General features: G+C 35.5%; 4 protein-coding genes across 5 annotated transcripts; 1 reads left to right on the top strand and 3 right to left on the bottom strand.

The window, feature by feature from the left end:
* The first annotated feature begins 1,155 nt into the window (after window positions 1-1,155).
* Window positions 1,156-4,178, top strand: LOC133796370 (pentatricopeptide repeat-containing protein At1g52620). Its single transcript, XM_062233854.1, has one exon. It carries the CDS (start codon window positions 1,203-1,205, stop codon window positions 3,663-3,665), a length of 2,463 nt encoding a protein of 820 aa, XP_062089838.1. The 5' UTR covers window positions 1,156-1,202; the 3' UTR covers window positions 3,666-4,178.
* Window positions 4,179-4,645: 467 nt separating this feature from the next.
* LOC133796369 (O-fucosyltransferase 13) lies at window positions 4,646-7,301 on the bottom strand. 2 transcript variants are annotated; one of them, XM_062233852.1, is made up of 6 exons: window positions 7,036-7,301; window positions 6,782-6,861; window positions 6,380-6,450; window positions 6,180-6,268; window positions 5,835-6,056; window positions 4,646-5,590 (listed from the first exon to the last, which is right to left on the bottom strand). In XM_062233852.1, the coding sequence occupies exons 1-6, from the start codon at window positions 7,167-7,169 to the stop codon at window positions 4,858-4,860; spliced, it is 1,329 nt and encodes a 442-aa protein (XP_062089836.1). In that variant the 5' UTR covers window positions 7,170-7,301; the 3' UTR covers window positions 4,646-4,857. The 2 variants fall into 2 exon arrangements, with proteins under 2 accessions (XP_062089836.1, XP_062089837.1); XM_062233853.1 differs by having other exon boundaries at window positions 6,380-6,496; window positions 7,036-7,061.
* A 1,996-nt stretch (window positions 7,302-9,297) lies between these two features.
* On the bottom strand, window positions 9,298-11,575 carry LOC133796367 (pentatricopeptide repeat-containing protein At1g52640, mitochondrial). Its single transcript, XM_062233848.1, has one exon. It carries the CDS (start codon window positions 11,257-11,259, stop codon window positions 9,676-9,678), a length of 1,584 nt encoding a protein of 527 aa, XP_062089832.1. The 5' UTR covers window positions 11,260-11,575; the 3' UTR covers window positions 9,298-9,675.
* A 99-nt stretch (window positions 11,576-11,674) lies between these two features.
* Window positions 11,675-13,617, bottom strand: LOC133796368 (uncharacterized protein At2g34160-like). Its single transcript, XM_062233849.1, has 5 exons — window positions 13,373-13,617; window positions 13,190-13,238; window positions 12,319-12,381; window positions 12,158-12,222; window positions 11,675-12,031 (listed from the first exon to the last, which is right to left on the bottom strand). The coding sequence occupies exons 1-5, from the start codon at window positions 13,487-13,489 to the stop codon at window positions 11,933-11,935; spliced, it is 393 nt and encodes a 130-aa protein (XP_062089833.1). The 5' UTR covers window positions 13,490-13,617; the 3' UTR covers window positions 11,675-11,932.
* Between the last annotated feature and the right edge of the window lie 9,172 nt (window positions 13,618-22,789).

The raw sequence follows: 22,789 nt of genomic DNA, 5'->3' as shown, positions 1-22,789 counted from the left end.
GTACGGATTTACTCTAATCGTGTCGACACGATAACACGAATTACCACCCCTAATTGATGTACACACTCATTTAATAATATTAATATTTTAAGCGGGAAAAAGAAACATAAGAAGAAATCGTATAACAGTAAAATTAACAAACATATCAAGTAATTTTGAATAAATTAATTTATAAAAACGAAAAGAAAAAAAATTTGACGTAGAAATGAAAAAAAAAAAAAAAGTACTTATTACCGTATTTACAGTAATTTCTCTATATTTTTAGATTATAATTTTGAAAACATAATTGATATACATTAATATGAAAATTTAAATTATATTATGAGAAATTATTATGATTTATTTATTCAATTTCTTTACCTTTAGATGATTTTATTACCTTATATTTTTTAACAAAGTTTAGTTACATGATATTAAAACTAGCAATGTTATTAAACAATAAAAAAAAATTAAATATAACGGAAACCAACAAATTTCGTTAATCTCACGTTTATAATATGTAAAGATAATGATATTTTGGAAAAAAAAAATTTATATGATATTTTTATTAGATTCCAATAGTTTTAACTAAGCTGTAAATTATTTAATTTAATTTTTTTAAAATGAAATATGGGACATTTTGTCGAGAAAAAAAAAAGTATATATATATGGACATAGATCTTTTCCTTTTAGGGATTGACGATTCCGCCATTTGTTCAAGTCGATTTCACTATTTAACTTTGATCGTTCCGTTTTCGATGGATTATTGTTTTCTCATTTTGTTGTCGTTTTTTCTAGTTGTTATCGTTTTTAGTTTCATGTTGTTTTGTAGTTCTGCTTTACTGTCGTTTTATCGATTAATTGTCGTTTTTATATTTGTTATCGTTTTCAGAGTTAATATTGTTTGCTTTTTGTTGTCGTTTTTAATCTATCATCGTTTTTTGTCGTTTTCCTGATTTATTGTAGTTTTCTTATTTACTGTCGTTTTATCGATATATTATCGTTTTCATCTTTGTTGTCGTTTGCTTTTGTTGTCGTTTTTATGAATTTTACTTTTCCTTTTCCTTTTTTTCCGTTTCCGATTTTTTGTCGTTCTTTATATGAATTTCCTTAAGAGCCCTTTCCTTAAGGTTTCAACAGCTCTATTTCAGCTCAAATTCATTTCTGTAAAATAAACAAAGGTATCAAATTATTAAACTTATTCAAATTTATTGGCAAAACATATGTCGTCTAAGGTCCTTCTCTCTCGTATCAAGCCACTTCACAACCCCAAAGCCTATTGTTCTCCAGCACCACCATACCTCAAGAAACTGGTCGATGAAACCATCCATATCCTCAAGACCCACGACCAATGGGAACAGTCTCTTCAAACTCAGTTCGCGGAATCCGAAATTTCCGACGTTGCCCATTTTGTTTTGGACCGACTATACGATGTAGAGTTGGGTTTGAGGTTCTTCGATTGGGCTACGCAAAGACGCCATTGCTGTTTCTCAAATGGGTTTGCCCACTCTTCCCTTTTGAAGCTTTTGGCGAGGTTCAGAGTATTTTCTGAGATTGAAGAGGTAATGGGTCATATGAAAATGGCAGAAATAAAGCCGACTCATGATGTTCTGAGTGTATTAATACGCACCTATGCCGAATCTGGGTTGGTTGATAAAGCCCTTGAATTGTACTATGTGGCAGTTAAAGTGCACGGTTGTATTCCTAGCGTTTTTTCTTGTAATTTATTGCTTAACATGCTCTTAAAGCTTCGGAAATTCGATGCTGCACGGAAGGTGTATGAAGAAATGGTTAAGAGAGGTGATGGAGAAACTCTTTCCCCCGATAACTACAGCACTGCCGTTATGGTCAGGGGTTTGTGTAAAGAAGGGAAGGTAGAGGAAGGAAGAAGATTAATGGAGGATAGATGGGGAAAGGGCTGTGTTCCAAACGTAGTGTTTTATAACACACTTATTGATGGCTATTGCAAAAAGGGTGATACAGAGTGTGCTAATGCACTTTTCAAGGAGTTGAAGTTGAAGGGGTTTCTTCCCACGCTGGAAACTTATGGAGCTATGATAAATGGGTTTTGCAAAGAAGGCAACTTTATAAAAATTGATCATCTTTTGATGGAAATGAAGGAAAGAGGTTTGAATATTAACGTTCAAATATATAATAATGTTATAGACGCTAGATATATGCATGGTTTGGTGGTGAAGACTGAGGAGACTCTGAAGACAATGATTGAGAGTGGCTTTGAGCCTGATATTACAACCTACAATATTCTTATTACCGAATCATGTAGACAAGGAAAGATTCAGAAAGCAAAACAACATTTAGACGAGGCAATAAAGAGGGGATTGGTGCCAAGTAAATTTACTTATACCCCTCTTCTACATGTCTATTTCAGACAAGGAGAATACTCTACGGCTTTGGAATTGTTTGTTGAGATGACAAGAAAAGGATATACTCCTGATTTGGTTTCTTATGGAGCTCTCATACATGGACTTGTTGTTGTAGGACAAGTTTCTATTGCATTGACTGTTCGGGAAAAAATGTTGGAGAAAGGTCTACAGCCTGATGCTGATATTTATAATGTTTTGATGAACGGGCTTTTCAAGGAAGGGAGATTTCCTGCTGCCAAGCTGCTGCTTGCTGAGATGCTTGATCAAAATATACAACCTGATGCATTTGTTTTTGCCACTTTAATAGATGGATTCATTAGAAATGGCAGCCTTGAAGATGCAATAAAACTCTTTAATCTTGCAATTGAAAAGGGTATAGAACCTGGTGTCGTGGGGTACAATGCTATGATTAAGGGTTATTGCAAAGCGGGTCTGATGAAGGATGCGCTATTGAGCGTGAACAAAATGAGAAAGGAATGTCATTTTCCAGATGAGTATACTTATTCTACAATCATTGATGGCTTTGTGAAGCAGCATGACTTGGACGGTGCATTAAAGATTTTTGGGCTGATGTTAAAATGGAAATGCAAGCTGAATGTTGTCACATACACGTCCTTGATTAATGGGTTCTGTGAGAAAGGATTTTCCAGCAAAGCTATAAAAACTTTCAAGGAAATGAAATCTCGTGGTCTGGAGCCTAATGTGATCACATACAGTATACTTATTGGTAACTTCTGTAAGGGGGGTAAACTAGCAGAAGCAGCCTCCTATTTTGAACTGATGCTGAAGATTAAGTGTAATCCCAATGAGGTTACTTTTAATTACCTAGTAAATGGGTTTACTAACTGTGGTGCAGCTGAAATCTTGAAGAGAAAAGAGAAATCTAAAGAGAAAGAAAAATCAATGTTTCTTGATTTTTTTGAAACAATGATTTCAGATAGATTTACGCTGAATGCTGCTGCATATAACTCTATTTTGGTTTGCCTTTGCCTACATGGCACGGTTAGAACTGCTTTACAGTTGCATGACAAGATGAAAAGCAAGGGCTTCTTTCTAGATTCTGTTTCTTTTTCCTCCTTGCTCTATGGAATTTGCATGGAAGAAAGATCACATGAATGGAGGAATTTGATCCCATGTACTCTCACTGAGCAGGAACTTGAAGGTGCTGTCAAGTACTTACTCAAGATGGACCAATACCTGCCTAATGGAGCAACTTTTAAGGCTATGAAAATATTGCAGTCTTTGGCTGAAGACTCCAAATCCTATGATCAAGTGATAGATCACAGAATCTCGGTAAGATAGGAAAATAGCCTTAAGAAGGAAGGCATTCTCTACAACTAGGAAACATGACACTTCAAATGATGCATTGAATTTCTTATATCACTAGATATGACCTTTTTAGATATCTTACCATACAATCTGTATCTGTTTCAAAGAAGTGGATTCAAGTTAACATAAACTGTATATACATTTCGATGTGTGGATTTCCATTACAGAGAAATCTCTGCTTGCTTCCCATTAGACTAGACTACTTACGAGTATGCTGCTCATAATTTTCTTACCTTGTATTATGAATGTTTTCTGTACGTATGGGTAATTTGTAAAAGTATATGCTCATGCAGTAGTATGAGAAAAGTATTTTTGCACCATGTTTGATACAGTTTGTAGGTTCTTTACTGAGAGATCTATTATTGGTTTCGTCCAATCTTATTTTCAAGTATATGACAAATACAAGTAGTATAGTCATGTCTATCAAGACTATCATTATGAGTAATAACTAATAAGTAGTTGCTTGGTCTTCAACTGACCGTTATAGATCCTCTTTTCTGTAAATAGGCACTAAATTTTTTTACTATCAAATCATACAATAATATCATCTTGACCAAAATTTCGTTGGCAATGCAAACACAACCTTAGTAAAAACTTTGTTTTAATTCCTATAACTACACACGGTCATTAACCAAAAAAATTCATGTTATCTAAAAATGGTTATATAAAAATGATATTGGATTATTTGCGGCAAAAGTACTTAAGTACCCAAGTTATTATTTTGGCGACGAAAATACATTCTGTCTATGTTTTGGTATAGTTTGGTACAACTGTCAATTCTTACAATTAAGTTCGTCTAGGTAAAAATACTCAATTAAAGTGATAATTGCGGTGAAAGTATCCAATTTAAGATATGTTTGCGGTGAAAATACACAAATTATAAGTAAATTTCACACCATGTAAGCGAATTTAACGACGAAACAAACAGCTACACAAAACTGCACCAAAACATGGATGGAAAATAATTTCACTGCCAAAAAAATAACTTGACTACTTAAGTGCTACAAACACAATAAATCCCAATGATAAATTACTTTACATCAAAACAATGAACCACTTCAAACAATAGAGAGGTTAGTATCTTAATTAGTAGGTGTTAGTAATGAATGATTGTCGCAGGGCGATCTTTGAATCTTTTCACAAGAGATGAGACAAAACTTGGTAATCACAACTTGAACTCACAAAAGCAATCAGGCAAAGCAGATCCTTTCCCCATTACAAAGTCATCTCTATGAGCTTCCCAAAGGGCTTGGCTTAACTCCTCTCCTTTAAAATCCTTGGAAGTGAATTCTGCAAAAGCTCTCCTGCTTAAGAAAAGAGTCTTATACAAGCCCTTGAAAGCTCTCATTGCTGCAACCATCTTATCCATGTTCCCAAAGTATGTTGCTATGTACGAATCGCTGTTAACAGACACGTAATAATCCAGAGCAGCTTTAGTGTTCCCATGCATGCTTCTAAAATCTTCACCACTAAGAAGGCTAGACTTGGTAACTACATTGGTGTAAACAGAAGTTAATCCTTCGATTTCCATTAGACCATCCCCGGCTGCCAAATAAATATTTGTGTTTGTTGGGATTTTGAGAGCTTGAAGTATGAAGGCCGTTTCACTGGGTGTCAAAGGACATTTTCCCCGTTTTCTCCAAATCTGAGCCAATTCTCCAGTCCATGGTTTTCTATCTCCTTGTGCCTCCTCAATAGTTTTTAGTGAACCAGGAGACAGGCCAGGGTACTCACATTGGCTGTAAGCAACCATGTCAGGTTCAAATCGAAGATGAAGTGAAAGAAATGGTTTAGGCATAGCTTCTAAAAGTTCAGATGCTTTCTGTTCTATGGATCTTGTGAGACGTAGTGCATTGTAACAAGCTTGACAAAGAGCAGCTTTTGCATACCGTGGATACCTGCATGCTCAAAGATTATATAATACTGAACAAAAATAAAATAATAACTGTTCCCAAAGACCAACATTTTAATGGCATGTTCTACATAATAATGCAACATAATTTCAAGTTTTCTGTCAAAATTAAGGCCAAAATTATTGATCCAACACAGTGAGTGAGTTTAACTTGTTCTAGATCTAGACAAGTGACTTCTTCCATGATCAGTAACCCAAAAACAGCACACAGGCAGAGAACATGATAATACCTGTCCCTTCTTTGGCTCATAGCTGGTGTGATTGAAATATATTGATGCTCCACCAGTGATGGAAGTACACTTTCAACGTAGTCAAATTGGCCTTTGCGTTTTCTACAGTCTACATGAAATGGTTCCTTTGATGCAATCTCTTGTGGCAACTCCTTGGCAACTCTAATGAAGCCATTCATTTGTTGAATGAAGTAGTCAACATCAAATATATCTGCAAAACCACTGAGGTGTAATTAAAGAGTTAGATAGTAGAGACAGAAGCAGAGCTAAGACTAGCTATATCCTTAAAAAGTTAAACATATACACAGCTTAAATAAATGCCACAGCACCGAAAATCATAATTACCTTGATTCATTCCAGTACGCAGCCACTTCAAACTTTGGCAAAACCAAGGTTGCATTCAAAAGGCGGGCGATACCAACACCATCACACAACTGCACTCATCACAAATAGCATCCATGCTCAAAAAAGCTGAAACAAAGTTCGAGCAAGTTTGAAAAAATAACTGGAAGTCAGCTCTATTAAGTTAATGACCCATCACTCACATCTCTTCTCATCTGGTTGAGGCCTCCATAGCAATCCACTCGAATATATCCATTACTTTGGGCTGGAAGAGCTGCAGCATTTCAACAAAAAAAAAAAAAAAAAACCAGGGCAATTGTCTGCAATGAAAGTCAAGATTGACTCAGAATATCAAAACAACTAAATCAGAAACCCCACCCGAACCTTTCTAACATTCCATTTCGCTATATAAGTTATAATCACTTACAAATTTTATGTCCAATACCAACAATCCCACATATATCTCCCCAAAAAAAAATTTCGAACTTTTCATTTAAATTCATGCAGATAAAGCAAATTACTGAACAACTTCACTGTTTCGCACATATGCAAACGAAAACACACTTGAATAACTGGAAAACAAAAACAACAGAATTTTCAAATACCAGAAAGATGTCCTTGTAGCCACCACTTGCAAGGTCTCCATTCAAACATCCTCCTCACATTCCATATACCCTTTTCTCCTCTGCGTTCAAAAATTTCAGCACATAAATTAATACACCAATGAAACAAAATTGCAGAACTCACGCTCTAAAACTCAATTCTTATCATTGGATTGTAATCTACCAGATATGCACGTACAGTAAGATGTAAGATTTCGATCAAGAAATCGAAAACCCATTACAAAATCGGTACTTACAGTTGTTGTGAAGTTGTAGGAAGTGAAGTTTGAGATAATGGAGAATAGAACGACAAGAGTAGGAGTAGGAAGGAAAAAGAGAGAGCAACCACCGCTATGCCTAAGGTGGGCTTCACTGATATCCTCGCCACCATTTTAGGGTAACACTCAGATTCACAATCAGATCGTACCCAGAAAATTTCTCAAACTCAAAGACGAAAATGAAAATTTCTATAGCTTACGATTGCCTTCTGGACCACAGCCGATCGGATTCTGCATCACCGACTTTTTAAAATTGTTAGGACCTAAAACGACAACACTCCACGTTCCTTTTTCTGCAATAATATGTCGTTTCCAGCTCATCTGAAAAATCACTTATTATTTTTAAATAAAAAAATTTAAGTATTAATTTAAAATTTTATAATTTAAACATGTGGTCACCTATTAAAAATATGCATTTTCAAAATTTTAATAAATAAAATAATGAGAATCTGAAGAAAATAAAAATATATTAGCGAGTGTTATTATATTTGAATTTATAAATCCTAATCAAATTCCATTTAATCATAGTAATTTAAGAAACGAAAATAAATTGTAATTAAAAAATAATAAATAGAAGTAATGAATGTTCAACTGTGAATATGTATAAGCTCTTTAATACAAATATTATTCTTGGTGACAAGTCTTGTTTGACTACCCTCTTTAATAACTGGTGTAAGCAACTGTAATGCCAGATTTCAGATAAGTTAACATCAGTAATTAATCAATTTCACAGAAAGAAATAAAAACTCGAATACAATTTATGTAGTTAGAAATCCAAACATAAATGTGGTCTCTAAAGAACAATTTATAGCTATGTATGTAATTGATAACTGTATAGTTATCTTTTCAACTTTTTAACTTAAAATCCAATTGAATTAAAGTGATTTATCTTCTTAGTGTCTCTTGTGAATTATTTTATCCATTAATTTTGTTTGTGAATTTTATTTAATTATTGTTAAATATTGCTAGAAAATTGATAGAAAAAAAGCTAAAAAATATAAACTCTATTTTAAAGGTTGAATGGAAGGAGGATTTGGAAAGTTAATTGAATAGAAACTTTTGAAGAAAATATTTTGGAGCTGAAAACCTAAACTTTGCTGAAGCAAAAATGTAGCAATGCTGCAGTAAAGTAGTGAGCAGTCAATCCTTTTATTGAGTCTTGCATATTTGTCACCCATTAACTGAGTAGTTGTGGAGGAATTTGATTGAAGATGAGCATGATTCATCAAGCTAAGTGATTGCAAGTGGAAAATGGAGTGAGACTGACATGTAAAAAAGGAAATAGCGTTTTATTTTCAATTTTGGAACCCTAGCATTTGATTCTCCTCTACCTAGCCGCCCCTCACCATTGGAGAGCATTGTTCCTGCATTTTTTAACCAAAGAAAACAAGAAAAACAACATGGAAAACAGAAGAACTCGCCATCATTTGGCTGGATTCTCTTTATTCTTTGTCTACTTAGTATTTGATTTTCTTTATTTATCTTGAACTCATGGAAACAATGGTGTTGATATTTTGTGTTGATTTTTACATTTTGAGTATGAGCAAACTCTTTTGAGGCTAAGGATATTGATGAAATCTAATTGTAGTGAAACCCCAAATTATTAGTTTTAATTTATGTAATGTTTATCTTGTTCAATTAAGCTATATTTATTGTTAATTCTTGCTTGAGATTGATCAACTTCAGTAGATACATGCAATTTAAATTTTAGAAATACTGAAATTAATGGATAGGCTTTATTGATGCATGTTTATTAATCATGGTGTTAATTAGTGAATATAATAGGAATATTGTATTCACCATGCAAATATATAATATTAATGCTTAAAATTGTGTTATTGAAATTGGATTAGCATATATAAATATATGGATTTAATTATCACAACTTGTACATTTGGAAAGTGGCATATACTCTTAGTTTCAATAGTAGTGTGAACTTTGCTACAGCAATAGAGGCTAAACTATAAATTAGGATGATTCATTATTCAAGTTATTTTCATCAATTCATCGTATCAAGTTTAGTTGTTTACGACTCTTGTTTGTTTTTAACATTTATTTTAAGTTATATTTTAGTACTCAATTTTATATAATATATATATATCATTATCTGTTCTTCTCTTTATATTCACATTATTGGTGTTAACTTGTGTTAATTTGGAATTGTCAATCCTATGGAGACAATTTTACTTACTACTTATCACTTGAACAATTGCGTATAATTATGTAATTAAAGATAATACAGAAGTCTGACAGTAATTTATTAATTGTCTCAACTTTCAAAATCTGAGATAGAAATGACCAATGTCAATATTATCCAATTCTAAAAAAAAATCAGTCTAGTGGTTGGGAATTAATTACTTATGAAGAGTTCACCCTTCTTAACCAATAATCCAACATTAGACAACAAGGGTGTTTATTAAAACCATTGCTTCTTGTCAAGTTGTCAAACTTAGTAACACAGCTTAAAACTCGAAATGCTGTATTATTTTTTTCAGTGAATCATGTAAACCTACATATGGATTGGGGAACCATCCTAGACAGTTCAACAAAGCCAAATTGTTGTTTGTTTCATGAAAATCATCTTCCTAGAACGATACACTTCATTCAAACCTATGATCTTCAGTCACTGTCAAACTCACTTTCTTCACTTCTTGACGCTTTAAAGGGCCTATTACCTCTCATGTCGTTTGCAAACTCTTGTATTGAGCAAGAAGTACTTCGTTCCATTTTACAGGCAAGTATCTCAATTTGCTCAAGGAGCCCCAAGCCTAAAAGCCGGTTTCTCAACATCTCAACAGTAGATGAGTATGGTGGTATTCCTTCATCGACCATCATCTCAAAATACTTACAAGCCTCCTCTAGCTTACCTTTCTTCTTGCAGAGACCATGAATCATGACAGAATATGTAGAAGCAGAAGGATAAAACCCTTTCACTGACATATTCTCCCAAACCGTGGCCATTCTGTCAAATCTCCCTATCCTGATCAGTAATTTGAGCACCATATTGTAGCTATGACGATCTGGAATGCAGTTATCATTTTCCATTCTAGATAATAACTTGAGAGCTCTGTTAACCTCGCAATGATCACAATGGAAAGCAAGGACTGCATTGTAACTCCAAGCATCTGGTCTAACTCCATTTTCAATCATTTCATCTAAAAGTTGGTAAGCCTCTTCTACCTTTTCATTTTTCAACAGTTTCTTGATGATGCAATTGCATGTAAACACATTAGGCAAGAGGCTGCATCTTCTCATTCTATCAAGCACACGAAAAACTGAATGAATATCATTTGCTTCACAGTATGCCCGGATGAAGACTGAGTATGTACAAGCATCCGGTTCAACTCCTTTTGATGGCATACCACGAAAAATCTTATAAGCTTCATCAGCATTCCCTCCTTTGCACAAGGCCTCCAAGTAGCTATTGTATGCAAGAACATCAAGCGAGCATTTTCTTTCAAGCATTTCATCAAACAGCTTGCGAGCCTCACCTCCGTCACCAACATCACCCCAACCCCGTATCAAAATGCTATAAGTTTTCGCATTCGGCTCAAACCCACCTTTAACTTTATCAAAAAACTCATGGGCATGCTTGACATGCTTCCTTTTGCATAAAGTATACAAAAGCTGATCAAGATCATCAACCTCCGGCTTAATTCCAAACTCAACCATTCTATTAAATGCCCGGATGGCATCACGAGGCAAATTAGCTCTACTATATGCTCTAAAAACAATCCGGAAAATCTCAGGACTAATCTCACAACACTTGGACTCTCTCATATCTATAAGAAGATCCCACAGCAATGCAAATTGCTTGCTACTTCCCAAGACATCAATCAAAATGTGATAGCTCTCAACACTGTGTTCGAAACCTGGAATTCTTTTAGCCCAAAGAAAGAACCTGTGTGCCGAGAACCCAAGATTTTTGCACCTTTTAAGGACTTGTTCGACCATGGTTATTGATACATGGGTTGAGAAAGAGTTCAGTGAATGCTCCAAGTCATCGTGGGGATTGCGGTGGTCGCTTAGAACGCGGGAAACATCGTTCACGATATCCGGCGAGGGCGACGTTAGTAGGTCTGAGTGTTGTAGAGCACCAGAAGAAAACTTACGGAGATTAAGGGTAGTAAAGACAGAGCGAAGGGACAATGATTTCGAGGAGAGAATCCTAATGGCCATTTTTCTAGTTTTCTCTATTTGCATGAAGGTTGAGGTGTTGATTTTTTTTTCTCTGAGTTGAAGTGTTGAACTTGATATATGAGGCCCAATAAAAAATGGCTACATAACATATTTGAACACGATCAATGAAAAATATATAAAAACTTTATTATTTTAGTTGCATGATTTGAACCTTTTAAGTTTTAACACTGCTACGACGTGTTACATTTTCTTTAAATGATAATATAAAAGAAAAGAAGAAAAAAAACCATTGTGTTGTAATTGCTATACATATTTTGGTCGCTAGCGAAGAATTGTATGCATCTCCTGAAAGACTTCAGCCTTTTGACGGGCTCTTCACAACTAAAGGCACTGCCTGAGTCATTCGATATTTTGAAGTGCAGAGATTTTAATGAGCACTCGTAGAAGCAAATTGATATACAAAAGCGCAGGACGCAGATGAAACTAATCATAGGTATTTCGACTAAATTTTTTAAAAAAAAATAGCAAGAATAAGTGCTTCGGATTTGGAATCTAAAAATGTTTGAAGGAAAAAAAAAATAGTTCCAATATGGTGAAAAGAAGTACACTTGGGTGTAAGCTAGTAGCAACATAATCTATGCTGGATGATACAATTGGCAAAATAAATTATAGTTAATAAATCGATCTAAAACGCATAATGTGAAAGGGAGGTGTTCTTATGAGGTCACATCTTCACTCAGCTCTGCTCCTCAGCAGCCTCTCTAGCTTCCTTCTCCTCTGCGGCAGCAGCCATCAATTCATCAAAGTTTGCTGTCTTTCCAAGCAATATCTCAATCTATAAAAAGAAAGAAGAAGAAAAAACTAGGTTAGAATGTCACAGATGTACTATAGCATAATTGACATTACGCACAGTCCTCAAGTCCCCAGGAAATGCATCAGGGTTTGCAAGAAAGAAAGTCACCTTGGCTTTTTGGACAGGTCTCCCTCTAGAATCATCCTTTATATCAACAGTCGATGTCATAATCTCTGCATAGATTTTAAGAATAAATAAATGTACATCTTATTATAAGAAGAATTTCTGTGTAATAACTAGAAAGAGCAAAATTGAAGTTTTGGTCTCACTCTTCTCAAGAGCCAGTCCATTGTTCTTTAGTATTTCTGCAATTGTGACAACGGTGGCAATAGCTGCAATAGTACAACCAGAAACAAATTAAAACACACAAACAAAAGCCACTAACCATTTCAAAGATATATGGCCAAGTATTAAACCCAAATCATCTAGAACCAGCAATTACAAGGTGCTTTTCCCTTTTCTTGTCTTTTTTTTTAAATAAGGAATTTCTTCATTCAAAATCCAAAATGGCAACAGCAAACAAGGTAGGACACATATCCAAGAACAAGGCCAAAGCCGCACAAACAAGGAATAATGGAATACTGCATATTGAAAATATAAGACAGAATACAAGAGAAAAAGCATAAACTATATAATATCTTCCGTCATTCTGTTATCTTCTATACTTAGTATATGTTATCAAAAGCCATAAAACTTTCCCTTTCTGCTTCACAAATCTCATTTTCTATTGATAGTAACAGCTAATACAAATTTATTGGACCGTACTCAGGTAATATCTAGTCAAGACAGAACCTAGGTTGGTATAATGATAGCCCGAGAAACAATCATAAGTCATGTTTGCTTGTAAAGTCAATGAGTAATCAATCAAAACTCACAACCAATCAAAACCGTAAACCCTAAATAATCTTTAGATTCAGTGAGGTTCAAGTTGTTCAAGTCAACATCTTCAGTTAACTGCATTGTCCATTTGTCCTCCAACCATAGAAAAGAAAAGAAAAAAAACCAGTTTTAATCCCAAAAATTTAGTGACTTGACTTGAATATGGGCATGTGAGTTTATTTGGGTTCAGAGAAACAATCGATTATCTTTCTTACATTTAGAAAACAACAATACTGAGAATTAGTTTTAGGATGTTCATACCCATTCCTAAGGCTGAGAGCTCGACCTCATTGTATTGTTGCATGTATCTCTGAAAATTAGAAATAAAATGCGAAACACATGTCAATATTGGTACCCATTAACCAACTAAACCCTAAATCAAGCTCAAGAAATATATATGAATATATGAAGAATTATAGAATCAGTGGAGGTTTAGGGTTTTACCTTCGCCAAATTGACGTAGAAGAAAAGGGGCTTTTTGGTATTGGAGACCTGAATACGGTTCCTCTTTTGAGAATCTGCCATGATCATGTTGTTGACGCCATCCGTAATTTCTTCCATTGCAGAATTAAAAAAAACAAAGCAAACTATTCTCAAAAACCCTAGCCCTAAAATCCTATATTGTCTTCTCTTCAAGTTTACACTCTCTCACTCTCTCTCCGTTAACTCTAACTACTCTCTAGAAAAGTCCCCTAATATAAAGGTGCTTTTTTTATTGTATTTATAATTGAGGTACAGCCTATCCAACCAATCTCACGGTACAATACCGCGTAGCACAGTATAATCACAATATTTTTTTAAATATATTCCTAAAATAAAAAAATCTATGTTGCATTTAATTAAACAAGACGCTTTTAGATTAATTTTAATATTAAAGACCAAATTATAGTGTTTATACCGTTTAGTTTACAAATATTAATTATTTTCACGGACTACAAATTAACTATGTATGATAAGCTCTCAAATTTTTTAAAAAATTTATACACAGTAATCTTAATTTTGAATATTAAACAATATTATTTGAATGCTAATTATACGATAAGTTTCAATAAGAAAATGTTATTTTATGAACTAACTTAGTAATTTATGTATTTGAGTTAAATTAATATCTTTCCCGAAAATTTCGTTTTCTGATATGCTACGATTTGAAATTATTTAAAGATATTATCAGTTTAAAAATAAATATGTTAAACAATATTGTTTGAATGTTAATTATATGACAAGTTTCAATAAGAAGATGTTATATTATGAACTAACTTAATAATTTAGGGTTTGATTGGTTCGCGATTAGAAAACTGTATTTTTGAAAAGTGAGATTCTGAAATGAAAATCTGAATTTAGTGACTAAAAACATGTTTCTAAAAATGTGATTGGTTAAATGTCAGGAAACTGTTTTTGAGTTTTAAAAAACTGAATCTGTGATTGGTATTAAATTTGAGATACGAATGTGGAGAGAGTTTTTAGGATTTTTGGAATAAAAATCACAAAATGAAGAAAACATCAATTTATCATTTTCTATTTTACAACTGAGAATTTGGAAACAGATTTCAAATTTGTTTTGAAAAATAAGCTGCCAATCAGCTATTTACATGGACCCACAAATTTTAAAATTCCAAAATGATAAAATCCAATCCGGATCCATTACCAATCAGCCCCTTATGTACTTGAGTGAAATTAATATCTTTGCCGAAAATTTCGTTTTCTGATATGTTATGATTTGTAATTACATAAAACTATTATCACTTTAACTAAAATATGACTTGTTTTAGAACTATCAACTTTTAGGAGGAGATAATTAAAACTAGACACTACATATATTTAGTTAAAATTTATTTATTATTATTATTATTATGAGATTTATTGTTGATCCCAAAAGAGGGTGTTTTAATATTTAAACTCGCAAGTGCACGAATCGTTTCGGAATATAATGTTCATGTAAGTACGAGGTCGAACCCATAGGAGTTGACTAACATCAAAAGAAATTATTTCAAACAAAGCAATAATATTCTAATCTAGTTCCAAATATTTGATGAGATTTTGTTTTAGAAAAATAAAAGACAAGTAATAAAAAGATTTAAGATTAAATAGAAAAAATGGTTTTCAAATGAGATATATAAAATAAGATTATTAAGATTTTAGAATCCACAAAATGCAAGTTCAATAGTATTTTATAAGTATATTGATTCCCAAGTTTTAATATAGTTGAAATGAATCACACTATATATTTTTTTCAAAATATATTTTCTATTCAAGCACAAGTTACTCTTTCAAAAATGTATGATTTTTCTTCACTTATATAAGATATAATTTCTAAGCATTAGTTGTGTTACAACCTAATGAAACTACAAAAAATCAAAGAGATTATGTTTAGGCAAAATATGATACTTATGCTCTAAGAATTAGATGTGAACAATTTAATGAAAAACATTTAATAAAAGAATATCATATTTTTGCATAATGAAGAACTAAGTGTAATATGCTTTAACACTCAATAATAGATTAAAAATGCATATCCTTGATAGAAAAATCCATAAACAATGTTACACAAATGAGAAATCAACATACAATAAAAAATACTATCTAGTTACATTTTGCTTCATCATCATCTTAATAACCTTTGAAAAAGATTAGAAGCTCATAACTAGATTGAAATAAAAATTACAAAATAACATACTTGACATGCTCTTCAAAAGATGAAAATGGTAGATAGAAAATAGTGAAAAGAAGAGAGAAATATGGAGTGTAGAAGAGATTGAAAAAAAAAAGATGAAGAAGAAGAAGAGCCCCCAAATGGTCTTACAAGACTCTATTTATAGGCAAAATATGGAGATTAAATTAATCAAGTTAAAATAAATAAATTGATTAATTTAATTGTATTGGGAAGTGGTAGGATAAATAGAGTAAGTGTAAGAGTATTGGAAATATGAAATGTTTGGTGGGGTAAAATATTAGTGAAAAGCTAGGGTAAAAAAATGAATTAGGAATGTTTATTTAGGTGAGAAAAATATGAAAGAGTAAGTTGATATGTTGATATTTTAGTGAAAAGAAAAAAGTGGACATTGGGAACAAATATGGTTTTTTAGCCATATTGGTGGCTGTGGCAAAGTGGTTCGGCTGGGCCAAAGATGTGGGCCGTGGGTGAAACAGGCAGGCCTGGCAGAGGAGATTGGGCCATTTGGAATGGTGAAGCAGCTTGGACTTGAAGTAGTTGTAGGAGCTTTAGGTGGTGCCAGCTGGATGGAGTTAGGCGTGAAGTGCTGAAGGCTTGATGAAGAGATGATGTGAAATGGCTGGCTTTAGGTGGGAAAAGCAATGGGCTGGGCGCTATTGGGCCTGGCGAACTGGGCTTTAGGAGGTGGTGAAGGAGGCAGGCCCTTGTGCCAATTTTTGTTATTTCCTCTTCAAGAATGTTATTTTCCTTTCTTTCTCCTCATTTTCCAAATATAAAAATAATAAATTCCTTACAAAATAAATAATAAACTAAATTAAAATTAAATATTTTCATTAATAAAATATACCATATAACTTCTATGAAAATTTTAATTAAAACTTAATTTACTTAAACATTTAAGCTCAAAATTGCATCTTTTTACTCCTAACTTAACAATATTATTTTTAAATAATTAAGCCATAACATTTTACAATAATATAACAATAAAAATACACAAAAATCTATAAAATTAAAATAAACCTAATAAATTCAAAATTACTTAAAAACTTAATAAATCAATTAAAAACTTAAGAATTAAGCAACAACTAGCACATAAAAAGTGGTAAAATAACTCTATTTTGTAGAGTTATTATTTATCAAATTATCATTATTTGAGTACATGATTCTAAGTGTTGTTGTAGTATATGTTATATGTGTCATATATATGTGTGACAAGTATATTTATAGGATTATATTCAATCTATGAAAAATTATTCTTTAAAATGTAAAAATCAATGCTTAAAATATATAACACAACTCTTTAAAATTGTAATGACCCACTAATCTAGACTAATTGGACCATTATCGAAACTATACATAAAAACTTACATTTTACGAAAATACCATAATTTATTGAGTAACTTGAAAATAAGAGTTATTTACAAAGAAACAGAATACTAAGAAGGATTTTGGGATCCCATTGTCTTTAAAACAAAATAAGATTTAAAATAAAAGACATTACATAATAATGCGGAAAATACATGTAAAACCATAAAAAACATAAAAGGAGACTACATCCTCGAATCGATAACGCTCGGCCCCTTGACTCCATTCATCATCGATACACATCCTCCCAAGCATCACGAATCTTACCGCCTCTAAGCTTATTTTCCTGCACATAAACAGAAAGGAGTGAGCCTAATGCCCAGCAAGGAAAAACCTAACACATAGTCATATACACAATTTCATAAGAAAACATAAAGACTTAACATAATACATATAACATACACTTATTATAATGGCCATTATTACTTGGGGTCCCATAGACTAAACAAGCATATGCCCATGGGGTTAATGGGGTCCTACTAGCTAAGTAGGTCATATGCCCATAACCCATTTGGGGTCTTGTTAGTCATATGGGTCATATGCCCAAGCCTACATACACATATACATATCATAACACTTTTAATAACATAAACATATAGATAACATAAGCACATAACATATTAATTCTAGCCTATTTTCCTTACCAAAGTTACCGGGATAAAATGGACTGAGTTAGGACTTTTGGAACACTCCTAAAACCACAATGAACAAGGGTGAGTCTAAAGAAAGGAGATGAAATGAAAGAGAATAGGAAGACTAAACCATTAAACTAAAATATGCTTACCACCACTTAAGTGCTTAAGAACTTGGATTCCCTAACCAAAAATAAGAATAAGGTTAGGGGATTGAGTAGAAGGTTTTGAGAAAAGAAATAACATAGAATACAGAAAGGACTAGAGTTTTGGGTTTACCTCAAAGATTGCAAGATCAATGTAACCTCCACCGAAATACTATAGAACTCACTTCCCAAGTGTTTGATAAGCTTATGATGTTTAAGCTTATAGTTTTTCCCCAAACCAAGTGTTTACACTCTCACACTCACTTAACACTAGCAGCCTCTGAACTTAGAGAAAATGGTGAATAATGGCTGGGTACTAGGTCCTATTTATAGAGTTTGGGAATGAAAATATCTTGATTTTACTTGAATAAAAATAATGGCTTTTTAGGTGAAAATCATTTGAATAATCGTTCAGCAGAGGCTGAAGACTCGTTCAGAAGATGCTGGACTGTTGAAGGAGTTTGAATGGCTGAAGGGAAAAGAATTCAAATGTATTTGAATTCATGCTGGTGGAGGCGATATATCGCCCCCTATAGGCGATATATCGCCTGGACCTTTGTTCCCGAGGCGACCGTGCATCGATTCGTGTTTTCCGTATCTACGTGCTGCGACATATCGCCCCCTATAGCTGCGATATATCGGCATACGCTGAATATTTAAACACGAATTTACACATTTTTAGCTGAGTTTGAATGGAGTAAACAGCCTTGACTAAGCCCTCAACGTGCTCAAAGCTGCTGACTGACCCTATACATTCAAACTTTTACCCTTATTTAATTTAATCCTCAAAAATACTTAATCCTTAATTACCATTCAAAACATGTGCTTAAAATCCTATTGGTTGATGTCTAAACCTTATAATATAATAATATAATCCTTAATAGTCACATTAATCAAACCTTAGGTTATACTGAATATTCTTAAACTATAGGTTAAACTTAGAAAATCTATAAGTACTACTATGAGTGTCCAAATAACTCCCGGTCTGAACCAAAAATCCATAGTAACAAAGATAACACTTAAACATACTATAATACTACCAAACAATTAGCTAAGTAAAGTTCTTGGACTCTACAATTCTCCCCTACTAAAAAGAATTTCGTCCTCGAAATTTACTTACCAAATAACTCCGGATACCGGCTCTGCATGTCCTCTTCCAACTCCCACGTTGCCTCGCGTTCAGAACTATTGCTCCATAGGACTTTAACTATAGGAAAGCTCTTGGACCGTAACTGCTTCATCCCCCTATCTAGGATGCTAATCGGTCGTTCCTCGTAACTTAAGTCCTTCTGGAGTGCTATGGTGTCGTACTTGAGGACGTGAGATGGGTCTGACACATACTTGCGTAACATCGAGATGTGGAAGACGTTGTGACTATCGGCTAGTGCTGGCGGTAGGGCTAGTCTATACGCAACTGGTCCCACTTTGTCCAATATCTCAAAAGGACCTAAGAATCGGGGACTGAGCTTGCCTTTCTTCCCGAACCGCTTGACACCCTTCATAGGAGATATCTTCAGGAAGACTTGATCTCCAACTTGGAATTCCACATCGCGTCTCTTGGTATCTGCATAGCTTTTCTGTCGGCTTTGAGCAGCAAGCATACGCTGTCTAATAAGCGTTACTGCTTCTTGAGCTTGCCTAACAGCTTCGGGCCCTAGAAGCTGCCTTTCTCCTACCTCGTCCCAGTGCAACGGTGATCGGCACCTCCTTCCATATAGCAACTCATAAGGTGCCATCTCGATCGTCGACTGGTAGCTATTGTTGTACGAGAACTCGATCAGCGGTAAGTACTTGTTCCACGATCCTCCGAAGTCAAGTACACATGCGCGTAGCATATCCTCTAAAATCTGAATCGTACGCTCTGACTGCCCATCTGTCTGAGGATGGAAAGCTGTACTAAGACTTAACTTAGTACCCATGGCTTGCTGTAAGCTTCTCCAAAATCTTGACGTAAACACTGATCCTCTATCTGATACTATCGTCTTGGGGATTCCATGCAATCGTACAATCTCTTGGATGTAGATGTCTGCATATTGGTCTGCCGTATAAGAAGTCTTAACAGGCAGAAAATGAGCCGACTTGGTTAGTCTATCTATGACTATCCAAGCAGAATCATGCTGGTTATTTGTCTTTGGCAGACCCGTCACGAAGTCCATGGCTATATCGTCCCACTTCCACTCCGGTATGCTAAGCGGTTGCAATAATCCTGCAGGCCGCTGATGCTCCGCCTTCACTTGCTGGCATACCAGACACTTAGATACATATTCCGCTATGTCCTTCTTCATCCCTGGCCACCAATAGACTGCCTTGATGTCATGAGTCATCTTGGTAGACCCTGGATGAACCGAGTATGGGGTGTTGTGCGCTTCTTCTAGGATCGTCTTCTTAATACTTTGATCGTCTGGCACGCATACCCGATCCTTATATCTCAATAAACCTTGACTGGATATTGAGAAATCTGTAGTCTTGCCTTCTCTGACTGCATCCATGTGCGTTGCTAGTGAATCATCATGTCTCTGACCATTCCGTATGTCTTCTAGCATATTCGATTGGATAGACAAGTTAGCCAACTTGCCTACAACCACTTCTATTCCGGCACTGATAAGCTCCTGCTGTAGTGGCTTTTCTATTCCGGATAAGACTGCTAAGTTCCCATAACTTTTTTGGCTAAGTGCATCGGCAACTACGTTTGCCTTCCCCGGGTGGTATAGGATTTCGCAGTCGTAATCCTTTACTAATTCCAACCACCGGCGCTGCCTCATGTTAAGCTCCTTCTGAGTAAAGAAGTATTTTAAACTTTTGTGGTCCGTATAAATCTCGCACCGTTCTCCGTAAAGATAATGGCGCCAGATTTTTAACGCAAAGACCACCGCTGCCAACTCCATATCGTGAGTTGGATAGCGTTGTTCATACTCCTTTAACTGACGTGACGCGTAGGCTATCACCTTGTCATTTTGCATCAGTACGCATCCCAATCCTAACTTTGATGCATCACAGTAGACAACGAACTTGTCGTTGGGTGTTGGGACACTAAGTACTGGTGTTGAGCAAAGCTTATCCTTAAGCAACTGGAAGCTTTCCTCACACTTATCATTCCAGTTAAACTTTTGTTGCTTCCGGGTCAGGTTGGTGAGTGGAGTGGCTATCTTAGAAAAGCCCTCTACAAACTTTCTATAGTAACCTGCTAGCCCTAAGAAGCTTCTTACTTCCGACGCGTTCTTTGGTCTAGGCCAATCCTTCACGGCCTCTACCTTCGATGGATCTACTGCAACTCCGTCTCTCGATATGATGTGCCCGAGGAACGCCACTTGTGAGAGCCAAAACTCGCATTTCTTGAACTTCGCGTAGAGTTGGTGCTCCTTCAATCGCGTCAAAATCATCCTCAAGTGTTCCTCGTGCTCCACTTCATCCTTGGAGTAAATTAAAATGTCGTCGATGAACACAACGACGAATTTATCCAAGTAGTCCTTGAAGACCCTATTCATTAAGTCCATAAACGCGGCTGGCGCGTTAGTAAGACCAAAAGACATAACCAAGAACTCGTAATGTCCATAACGAGTCCTAAAGGCTGTCTTAGGAATATCTTCCCCCTTTACCTTGAGCTGATGATACCCGGACCGTAAATCGATCTTAGAGAATACAGTCGCGCCTCGGAGTTGATCAAACAAATCATCAATCCGAGGTAGCGGGTATTTGTTCTTAATCGTTACTTTATTCAGCTCACGGTAGTCTATGCACATGCGCATACTTCCGTCCTTCTTTTTCACGAATAGTACCGGAGCTCCCCATGGTGAATGGCTTGGCCTAATGAAACCCAAGTCTAGGAGTTCTTGTAGCTGCGTCTTTAACTCCTTGAGTTCCGTAGGTGCCATCCGGTATGGTGCCTTAGAGATAGGCTCGGTGCCCGGTACTAATTCTATCGTGAAGTCTATTTCTCTAGTTGGCGGCAATCCTGGCAAGTCATCGGGGAAAACTTCTGGAAATTCTTGTATGACTCGAACATCTCCAACTTTGAGTGATGTCTCCTTCTCCACATTCGTGATGTTGGCTAAGAATGCTTGACATCCTTTCTCCATCATTCTCTGAGCTTTGAGAGATGATACTAACGGTGTGCGTAGTCCTGAAGCTTGTCCCATGAAGCACAGTTTCTGGCCGTCAGGAGTATCGAATGTCACCTTCTTGCGTCTGCAGTCGATCGTTGCGCCATGCCGTGCTAGCCAATCCATGCCTAGTATGACGTCGAAGTCTTTGATCACCAGCTCTATCAGGTCTCCTTCTAGTTCCTTGTCCTCAATCTTGATTGGTACGCCTCGTACAATTTGTGATGATAGAACTACTTTGCCCGAAGGCAACTCGGTTGCAAACCTAGTTCTAAATCTTTCACTAGGTTTGTCTAGTTTATCTATCATTCCTAACGAAATATACGAATGGGTGGCTCCCGAATCAAATAATACATGACATAATTTATTGAGGATGGAAACCTGACCTGTGACCACCTTGTTGCTAGCATCCGCCTCTCCTTGGGTTAAGGCAAAAACCCGAGCAGGAACCATCTTTTCGTCCTTCTTTCCTTCCGGCTTTTGCTGAGGACAGTCTCTTTTACGATGCCCTTCTTGACCACAGTTGAAACACTCCTTGGTGTTGGCACGGCATTCTCCGGGGTGCTTCTTCTGACATTTGGCACATGGCGGGTATTCCACGTAGCCCGACCTATTTCCCCCATTACTTGGTCGTGCCCTTTTATTGTTGTCGGCTTGCTTGTTGTCAGGATGCCTTCTCTTCTGTCCGTTACCGTTGTTGTTGGACTGACTGTTGCTGGACTGATTGTTGTTCCGACTGGCCTGAGGTTGGCTCTGCTGCCTAGGTTCCGGCTTGCTGGCTTCTTCTTTGCTCACGTTGGCTTGCAACCTTTCTACTTCAATTGCCGTCTCAAGAACGTCGGCATATGAAGTGTTTCCCGGGTTTGCTAGTTTAACCCCCATCTCGATCTTCGGGCGAAGTCCTCTAACAAACTTGTTCACCCTTAGATAGTCGGTTGGAACCAACT

Source organism: Humulus lupulus, chromosome 8 (genome assembly GCF_963169125.1).
Source record: "Humulus lupulus chromosome 8, drHumLupu1.1, whole genome shotgun sequence".
NCBI classification, from domain to species: Eukaryota; Viridiplantae; Streptophyta; class Magnoliopsida; order Rosales; family Cannabaceae; genus Humulus; species Humulus lupulus.
The sequence above is the reverse complement of the archived record's forward strand: the minus strand, read 5'-3'. Positions and strand labels throughout refer to the sequence as shown.